Raw genomic sequence first — 10,223 nt, 5'->3', positions numbered from 1 at the left:
GGCCCCGCAGGTCGCAGCGTGTCCCCTGGCGGGGCGCTTCCTGGTGGGCGGGGCCGCCGGCGCCTCTCCGCGTCTTCCCAGAAGCCGTTGCGCAGCTGGGCCGCGATAAAAACGCGGGAGCGGAGCGGGCGGCTTAGGTCGAGTGCCCGGGCCCGGCCGGGGCTGCCCAGCTTCCCTCACCTTCCTCTCGTGCTGCCCTGTCGGCCGTCCTGGCCGTCGCCGCCCTCCGACTGTACCTCTGTTCCTGAGGAGGGCCACGCGTGGAGAGGCCACCGAGGGCCCGGGGGCGCCGAGGCCCGGGGTGGGATGGCGCTGTGGCCACAGGTCTACACCCGCAAGAAGCGGGCCTGCGAAAGGCTTAACCTGACCCCGTCGCCAGACCTAGGCACCCTTGAGAAGGTGGAGGCCCCCTCAGGTCCTGGCCGAGGCCTCCCTGCCCACTGGAAGCCCGGCCTGGCTGACCTGTGGGGCGGCACCCGGGACAGGTGGGTCAGGGGGCACCTGGGCCTCGACGCCAGGGACCCCAGAGGCCCGCGGGCGGCCTCCCCAGGCTTTCGCCTTGAAAGGAGTCGCCCTCTCTCAGGCGCGAAAGGAAGTGGCCAAGGGCACGATTTGGCGAAGATCGTCGAGAAGGCTGAGCAGAGCAGGCTGAGAGGTAGCGGCTCTGGGCCGCTGAGGTGCGTAGCTTGAAATAATAACCCCCATGCCTTTTGGGCACCTCAAAATTTAAGCTATTTTTCTATTAGTCCCTCACGGCAGGAGTCGGGAAACAAAAGAAGTAGAATACTCCAATTTCACTTTTCTGAGAACATCGACCCAGAAATTTGACTTAAGATTTAAAAAAAAAAGAAAGAAAGAAAAGGAAATCTTGTCAAGTTATAAAAGCAAGTGCCATAAAACCTCCTTGAAATCTTTTGTAGCATTGAGTGTCGAGTCCCACTCTGGTCCTTACTTTCTATCTTTTTTTTTTTTTTTAAGATTTATTTATGCATACAAGAACTGGGATGTAGGGCAGAGGTGTGGGGGGCTGAGAGGGTTCACCAGAGACAGAATGGGGAACAGAACAGGTGGACTGACTGAAATACACTGCTGAGGGGAGCAGCGGGCGAGACAGGAGAGGTCTGCTTCGCCATGTGTGTTGCTCCCTGGCTGGGGATCGAACTCGTGCTGCAGAGGCTGTGTACAGCTTCATAGGTTGATTCTCAACCCCTTGCCACGAGGGAGGCCCTCTGGTCCTTTACTTTCTAAAACTTTCCCCAAGAGCCTTTCAGATTCGGAACAGTGTGAACCTAAAGGTGGAGAGGCAGTCCAGACGCTGCAAACTAATTGTGTTGTTTGTTTGCTAGCACTCAATTAAGAGTCTCAGGACAGAAAAGCCTGCAAGAAAATAGCACTAGTGAAGAGACCCAGGATGAGATCATCGCTCCATTGAGTGTATGTATGTTTCTCCTATGATCTTTGGATACACTTAGTAGAGACAAGCTGTAGCTGATCTACCTGCAGATGAAAGTACATTAGGGTCTTTGTTCAATAGACGTTACACGTAGCTCACTAGTATTTTTTATGAACATTGATGATGTGCTCATAGATGGGGCCTTGAATTTCTGATTGTGGTAGATTCCTAGAAGTGCACTTTCATTTTTTCTTTTCCTTGACCAAAAATAAATAAATAAATGTCTGTTATTGGCTAAATTTCTATGTAAGAGATAAAAAATGTTTCTTTATCACTCCTTTATGTTTAGTAACACTTAAGATTTTAAAGTCTTTTCATAGTTTCTTATTTAAATTCCTATTAACAACTAGAAATAAGATTATTGCCATTAGAATATTTATATAAGTTCTTTTTTTAAAAAAATTTATTTATGCATACAAGAACTGGGGTGCAGGCCAGAGGTGGGGGAGGCAATGAGAGGGTTCACCAGAGACAGAGTGGGGAACAGAACAAGCAGACTGAGTGAAATACACTGTTGAGGGGTGCAGCAGGGGAGTCAGGAGAGGTCTGCTGCACCCTGGCCAGGTTGCTCCCTGGCGGGGTTGCTCCCTGGCCTGCCAGAGCATCGAACTTGTGCTGCAGTGGCTGCGAATAGCTTCATAGGTTGCGTCTTAACCCCTGCACCATCAGGGAGGCCCTTATATAGTAAGTTCTTGATCTATGATATTTATTGTGTAATCTGTATAGTGTTTTAAAGATGTACAGCTGTAGTTTGGAGAAACCCATATTTTAAAAATTGCTGTGACTCAGCTGACATTAGCATTACATTTGATAATCATGTTCCAGTGTTTTAGCTTACATATTCCTCCATAACATGTTTTTTGGGGGAGGGAAGTTTCAACAAGTCATTTTTTAAAAAAAAGTCTCTCATCCCAGATTTTAACACTGGTTAAGTATTCCTTCTATATGATTCAGACTAAATGCCAAAGAAGTGTTTAAACAATTTGTTCTGATTTTTACAGTTTTCATTCCCTTTTTAATGCTGTTTTTCATTTTACACATTATCTCATTGCATATTCCTCTAATATTAAGTAGTCTTCCAAATAATATTTTAGCATCTACATAGTGTTTTGTGTTATTGATGGATATACTTTAATTTGAATGTCTGCTTTCCTGTGGTTGGAGGATTGAGATTATTTACAAAGTTTTGTTGTTGTAGATATTGGTTGGCTGCAGAATTTTTATATGTACATCAAATTTTACCATACAATTAGTGTTTTGTAATGTGTCAAGGGTTGGATTGCATTTAAAATTTTTACTTTTGTTGACAAGTTTGCACCATCTTCGAAGCTTAAAAAATGTATGTATGTGATAGAGGAAACGTAGCATTTTTTTTACTTTCCACTTACTTGTATGCTATTACAGTTTATTTTTCCCTTGTTTAATTATTTAAAAATAATTTTTTATTAAATATTGATGATAGTTATACTTTTACACCACAATATGTCCATGTCTGTTTGTTTTTAACTTTGTTTCTAGTATTTTAGACTTACTTATCAATATTTTAATTTATATATTTTGCTTTTATATTTAGAGGGGAAAAAACCCTTCCTCCCTAGGGAATTGGAAAAAGATTCACATTTATTTTCTGATTGCTGGTTTATCCCACATTAGTTGACAAGTGTGTTATATTGACTCCCTTGATATGCTCACAATATTGTATTTTAATGTTTATATTTAGATTTAATATTAATTATAATTACACCTGTCATCAGTAAGCTGAAAGTATATATTATGCAAATGAAACTCCTTTACACAGTCAATATTCACTTTCAAAATAATCAAATCAATGTTATAATATTAAAATATTAAACCTCATAATTTGTGCTATATTTTTAATTCTTATTTCATGTAGGAGTCAGTGACAGATAACCTCCAGTTTGACAGTAGTTCATCAAATAGCGAACTAGAATCAGGTAAGATGGTCAGATGTGAACTCGGGTTTTCCTTACAAACAAAAAGTATACATGTGTACCTTAATGCCATCTTCCAATTTTAGTGGAAGAATGTGCCTTTCTTCTAGTCCTAGGTGAACGTTTGTGCCTTTCTGCTCTGGGCTTCATCCTTAGTCCTCAAACACATATAGTAATAATAAATGTGAAATCACAATTGTGTTAAGTATTGAAAGGAAAGATTTTTTTAAAAATTTTTAAAGATTTATTTATTTATACAGTAAATAAAGTATTAATGAGCCTGTATCCCAGAACTACAGGCCAGAGGCACGGGAGGGCGAGAGAATTCACCAGGGACAGAGTGGGGAGCAGAACAGGCAGACGATCAAAAACACTGCTGAGGGGAGCAGCAGGTGAGACAGGAGATGTCTGCCACACCATGTGGGTATCTCCCTGGCTGGCCGGGAATCAAACCCGTGCTGCAGAGGCTGTGGACAGCTTTACAGCGCTGCACTCAACCTCCCTGGCTGCACCACCAGGGAGGCCCAAGAAAGATTTTTTTAAAAGGCTATTATGCTCTTGAGGAATCACAACAAACTTCATAGAAAATATAATCTAGCTTTGCTTAAAATGTGTGACTGTTTAAAGAAGTTATCTAAACTCATTACAGAAACATATCAAATCTGCTCATTAATACTAGGATCATATAATTCTTATAAAAATCCATGTTTCCAGTTTTTAACTTCAGTGCAACTGATTGCATTTACTTGGAGAGAATGGCAATTTAATGGAAATATGAAGAAGAGTAGAAACTTCTATGCAATAAAGACAGGTAAAGAGCAATCCAGGCAGAGGGAACAGCATGTGCAAAGACCCTAACCTGGGACTGAACATTATGTGTTCAAGTGAACTGAAAGACCATTGTACAGTAAAGACAAGAAGGAAATGTGAGGAGATAAGGTTGTACCATCACTGAAGTCTTTTAAATAATATCGATACTACTTTAGCTATAGTATAGAAACAGCAGTGGATACAAGTAGACCTCTTAGGAGGCTATTGTTTTTTAAAGGAGAAAAATGGCATTTTGTACTTTCCATTAGAAATGGAAAGAAGTAGGCACTTCTTCTGATGCTGTTTTAGGAAGTGAAATTGATAGGATTTGATAGAGTGAAGGAGTTGGAGGTATCAAAGATGACACCTGCTTCTGGCTGACATAATTGGATACAAGGTCTTGCCATTAAGTGAAAAAAAATCTAGTTTGAGGGAAAAATCATAAATCCAAGTTTTAATGCATTAAGGTATAGGTGCCTTTAAGATAGCTAAGACGCAATGTCAGATAGGTGGTGGCTATGGAAGGCTGTTTATAGAAATGTGCGTCATTTCTTTGTCTTCTTTAATTTGTTCCATCAATGTCTTATAGTTTTCACTGTTTAAATCTTTCACCTGTTTGATTAAATTTATTGCAAGGTATTTTATTTGATGCAGTTGTAAATGGGATTGTTTTCTTAATTTCTCTTTGTGAAATGTTGTTAGTATATAAAATTATAGCAGACTTGTATATTGATTTTATACCCTAAGCTTTACTCAATCTGTTTATTCTAACAGTTTTTAGATGGAGCTTTTAGGGTTTTCTTTTCATAAAGTCATATCTTCTGCCAATAGTGACAGTTTTACTTCTTCCTTTCTATTTTGTATGCCTTTTACTTCTTTTTTCTGCCTAATTTCTTTAGCTAGGACTTCCAATATTATGTGGAATAAATGAAGCAAGAGTGGGCATCCCTATCTTACTACTGATCTTAGAGGAAAGCTATTCAGCTCTTCACATTGAGTATAATGTTGCCTGTGGGATTGTCATATATGGCCTTTATTATGTTGAGGTACAGCCCCTCTAAACTCACTTTGTGGAGAGTTTGTAACATCTGAAAAATACTACTTCCAGATATTAAACACAGAAAACTAGAAATTCATTCTCATTGCTACTTTTGTGCTGGTTCATGGTTTATGGTCATGAGTCATACATATTGAAAGAGTCCAACAGTTTCCCATCACAGTGAACGTAAAAAACACCCACACCAAGGCACAACATTATGTAATTTTAAAATCTGCAGAATAAAGAGAGAAATCCTGCATCTTCTGAAGAAAAATACTTGATTGCAATTAAACAATCAAGGATGTGAATGGAATTGAACTTCTCAAGAGTAAACAACTGAAACTAGAGTGTGGTGGTAAAATGCATTTAAAATTCTGAAGAGAACTGATTTTGAGAGACAGAATGGATTCCCCACCCAAAATTTGGTTCAGATTTAAAACTGATAATGCCCTCACATATTAGAAGGGTCTGTTTCCATATAGGGAGGTTTTCTGAAGAATGGGGTGACTCCCATGCAGGACTGAAAATGACTTGAATGAGCAGAGAAAGGAGACTGACTTGGGTTTTTATTGTGTTTAGAGAGTAGGGCCAGGAAGAGACTTTCCGTGCATGATTTGAGCTTGCCATCATTGCTCAAAAAAGATAGAGCATCAGGAAGAAAGCTGTGCAGCATGTCTGTTGGACAACTAGTCCACATTTGAGCAAGCAAATTGAGAATACTTTTTCAAAAGTATTGTCTGGGGAGGGGAAGAAGAGCCCACCAAATTCTAAAACATGTTGAAAGTTTTTTTTTAAGATTTATTTATTTATGCATACAAGAGCTGGGGTGTAGGCCAGAGGTGCAGTGGGTGAGAGGATTCACCAGAGACAGAGTGGGGAGCAGAACAGGCAGATCTGCTGAAATACACTGCTGAGGAGAGCAGTGGGTGAGATAGGAGAGGTCTGCTGTGCCATATATGGGTTAACTCCCTGGCCAGGGATCAAACTCAGGCTGCACTGGCTGCTGATAGCTTGATAGCGCTGAGACTCATCCCTTGTGCCACCAGGGAGGCCCCACAAGTTGGAAGTTATGACCTGAAGGAAGGAAGTGATTGATAGGTAACCAGGCATTTTTCAAAGTATTGAGAGGAAATTTGCACTTTGCAAGAAGGTGGGATAAAATGGTGATAGCTACTTAGAAAGCTAAATTTTAAGCAAAAAACATATAGCAAAATAGGTGATTAACATAATTCATAGTGCATCACTCAGCTGTAAGTATACATGAGCAATCATAACAGAAATATTGAATACATTTACTTGAGAAATGTAAAGATATTAAAAGAAATAGCTAATTAAAATCGATAGTAGTTGTCTCTAGAGAGTAGGAAATTATGACAAAGTAGGAGACAAGTTTCATAAGCTTTAAAAAGAATGTATAATTTGACATAGATGTAATGCATTTGCATTTTTCTTTTGTGACATAAACAACCTTCCACTATATAATTATGATTATTGAGTTATTCCTTTCTCTACCCAACTACGCAGACATTGCATATGGGCTTTCCTAATATTTGAGCCTGACTTGTGTTTGGAGATTTGGTAGCCTTCCTGTGAGAGACACTCCTGTACTTTTGAGAGATGGAAGGCAAGAGAAATGTAATAATGTGGGTGGGTAGTAGCAATGACAGAGACAGTGTACTCTGGGGCAACTGGTATAGAGGAAGTAGAAAAATGCTCTAAGGGATGACCTACCTCTGACATCTGAGAAGGTGAAAAAAGATGGTAGATGAAGTCAGTCAATTTAAATGTTGCAGTGGTGGCTAGAGGTGACCAAGTAGGAACCAACAATCAGCTTTAAAGTGTGGTTGGAGTGGGAGAGAAAGATGTGGTAAGGTTAAAGTAGAAAAGGCAGAGTTAAGTTAGTCTCAGGTAGGTAGTAGATAAGCAGAAATAGATTTGTGACAGCTCCAGGGCTGGAGATAACAGGTTTTCATCCCTTACCTCCAAACCTAGTGAGATTCTATTAGTGTTGATCTCTATTTTGACATGTTAGAAGTGTTTAATCAATGCTGACTGACTAGAGCAGTATATGTGTTCCTTTTTCTTAGTCAAGTTTCTGGTACCCCTTAACTTTTAGAACTATGTGAGTCCTTCTAAACTTTTTTTTAAAAAATTTATTTATTTATACAAGCACTGGGTACAGTCAGAAGCGCGGGAGGGTGAGAGGATTCACCAGAGCCAGAGCAGGGAACAGAACAGACAGACTGACGAAATACACTGCTGAGGGGAGCAGCAGGCGTGGCAGGAGAGGTCTGCGCGCCATGTGGGACCTTGGCCCAGCGGCCGGGGATCGAACCGGTGCTGCAGAGGCTGCGGGCAGCTTCGCAGCCCAGCGCTGAACCACTGTGCCACCAGGGAGGCCCACGAATTACGTTTTGTGTCAAGAATTAGAGGAGTAAAACTTTGGAAACAATGGGGAAATATTATAATCCATTTCTCAATATCAAAATCAGTTATTTTATAAGATTGAAATAAGTGGTGTACAATAGTTTGCCTTTTCAGTTGTATGTGGAAACAGATTTTTACCTTCTTACAGTATACAACTGCATGTATATTTCTGCAAATTTAAGTTCTTAGGATTTAGATTGTTTTCTGTTGAAACGTTTACCCTTTTTGTTTTCTTATCTATTTTATAGGACTAAGTTGGCAGCATAATGCTTCCACTTCTCTTCTGAGCTATTCAATCACAGACTCTTACACAGAATATAAGAGTTCTGAAGAAAGCTTAAGTAGCTTCCCATCACCTGAACTCTTCAGAGGATCAGATCATTTAGGTAAGAAAATAATTTCAACTTTAAATTATTCCACTATGGAAATTGTCCCTTTGTCCACAAATCCTCCAGTGACTAAATGTTTCTTTTGAGAAGGTGTGCTTGTCCTCCTCACCAATGCCTCCCTCCCCTGCTCACTATCCACTGTGTTCCTTGCTTAATCACAAAGGACTATGCAGCAAAAGCCCTCAGATCAAAGAAGGATGGAAGAGATTAACCTTTACCTGTAATACATATCTGATTGTTAAGCAGTTTTGCATATAATGAATTTTTTTTCTTGAACTATTTAGGCTGCCTTTTATTTCCTGTATTTCTTTTCCTTTTCAGCTAATAAAGTAAATGTTAACTAGGGCATGCCCCTGCTTGAATTTTCTCTACAAACTAAGAAGCTAAGAGTTTGTTACATTTACTATACATATATTTAGGAATCTTCAGTTAGTGATAGTATATTGAACACATGCCTTCATCTACAACTTTCTGAAATGCCAGAAAATGACTTATTTTTTTTAAAAAAGACTAACATATAAGGTTAAAGAGAATTGTAAAAATAAACCATAAAGTTTGGAAAGCTATAGAGCAAATGATCTAATAAAGCAAACCTGGGCCCATGAACAATGGGAACATCCCAGAAACCAGCCAGTTTGCATTATAATATCCCAGGAAAGCTTAGAATTTGGCTGCACTAATATTTGTAGTAAAGATATGAAAGATGTGCTATTCCTTGCTTCTCAAATGGAATCTGGATTCCTCGGTATATTTGAAACAGACTCTGTACTGAAGGATATGTACTAGTAATAGCAGTGATATTGTAGTAATTTGAAATATTGGTTCCAATTACTTGTTCTCTTATATTAGGTATCCACATCTTTGCCAGAGCCTCATAATGGGTGGAATGTACTTTCTCACCCTTTGGCCTTGGAGTTGACCATGTGCCTTGCTTTGGGCTTATCAGTGACTAAAACATAAGCAAATCTTACGGAGTTACAAGTTGGGATGGAGCAAGATGAATAGGTAGAACATAGAGGATATTTATGGCAGTGAAAAATATTTATATAATACCCAGAAGAGGGATTGCTGGATCATAAAGTAGTTCTGTTTTTAATTTTTGGAGGAAACACCACAGTTTTCCATAGTAACTGAACAATTTTAAATTCCTACCGACAGTGTACAGTGTTAAAATTTCTTTACAACCTTGCCAACAATTTTTTTTTTTTAGTAACACCTGTCCTAATCGGTGTGAAGTGATATTGTGGTTTTGATTTACATTTCTTTGATCATTAGTGATGTTGAGCACTTTTTCATATTCCTGTGGTCATTTTTATATCTTTGGAAAAGTGTATATTCAAGTCCTTTGCCAATTTTTAAATCAGGTTATTTGGTTTTTTCCCCTATTGAGTTATAGGAATTTCTCATATTTTTTGGATGTTCTTAGATATGTTATTTGCAGATATTTTCTCCTGCTTTGTAGATTGTCTTTTTGTTCTGCTGATTGTTTCTTTTGTTGTACAGAAACTTTTTAGTTTGATATAGTCCCACTTTGGCTGACCTGTGGTTTTCTTTTCTTACACTGTTTTTACTTTGCTATCATGATAATGCTAAGCTTTTATTTTATTAAAATAATCCATTTCTTTTTGTTTATTTTAATTTTGGTTTTAACCTTTTAAAATGAGTTTGGAAGTATTTCCTCCTCTTCTTTTAAAAATAAAAAGGAGCTTTTTTTTTTTTTTCATTTAGAAAGGTTGGTATTAATTCTTCCTAAATGTTTGTTAGAATTCAGCAAAGAAACCATCTGGTTACAGGCCTTTCTCTTTGCGGAGAGGGGAAGTTTGAGTACTGATTCAATCTCCTCGCTAGTTACAGGTAAATTCAGATTTTCTATTTCTTCATGATTCAGTCTTGGTAGATCCAATTTGTTGGGTGTATAGCTGCTCATAGTAGCCTTTAATGTTCCTTTTTACTTGCATTGCACCAGCTATCTCTTATTTCATTCCTGATTTATAGAGTTCAGTCTTCTCTTTGTTTATTACTTGTCTAGCTAAAATTTGCTGATTTTGTTTATCTTTTCAAAACATCAGTTCTTAGTTTCACTGCAGTTATCCTATTCTCTATTTTCTTTATTCCTGCACTAATCTTCATTATTTCCTTTTTGCTGCTAGTTT

General features: G+C 38.8%; 1 protein-coding gene across 1 annotated transcript in view; it reads left to right on the top strand.

Moving 5' to 3' along the window:
* Positions 1-204: 204 nt before the first annotated feature.
* Positions 205-10,223, top strand: part of MEIKIN (meiotic kinetochore factor) — a gene marked incomplete at its 3' end in the record, with an annotated part of 52,602 nt that continues 42,583 nt past the window's right edge. Inside the window, exons 1-4 of the mRNA XM_084252605.1 lie at positions 205-677; positions 1,347-1,434; positions 3,348-3,408; positions 7,930-8,067. Coding sequence (XP_084108731.1) covers positions 307-677; positions 1,347-1,434; positions 3,348-3,408; positions 7,930-8,067 — 658 coding nt within the window. The 5' untranslated portion in view covers positions 205-306. The remainder of the gene's footprint in view (positions 678-1,346; positions 1,435-3,347; positions 3,409-7,929; positions 8,068-10,223) is intronic.

Source organism: Talpa europaea, assembly GCF_964194135.1.
Source record: "Talpa europaea genome assembly, chromosome: 13".
NCBI lineage: Eukaryota > Metazoa > Chordata > Mammalia > Eulipotyphla > Talpidae > Talpa > Talpa europaea.
Note: the sequence above shows the minus strand (reverse complement) of the source record. Positions and strands in the feature narration are given on the sequence as shown.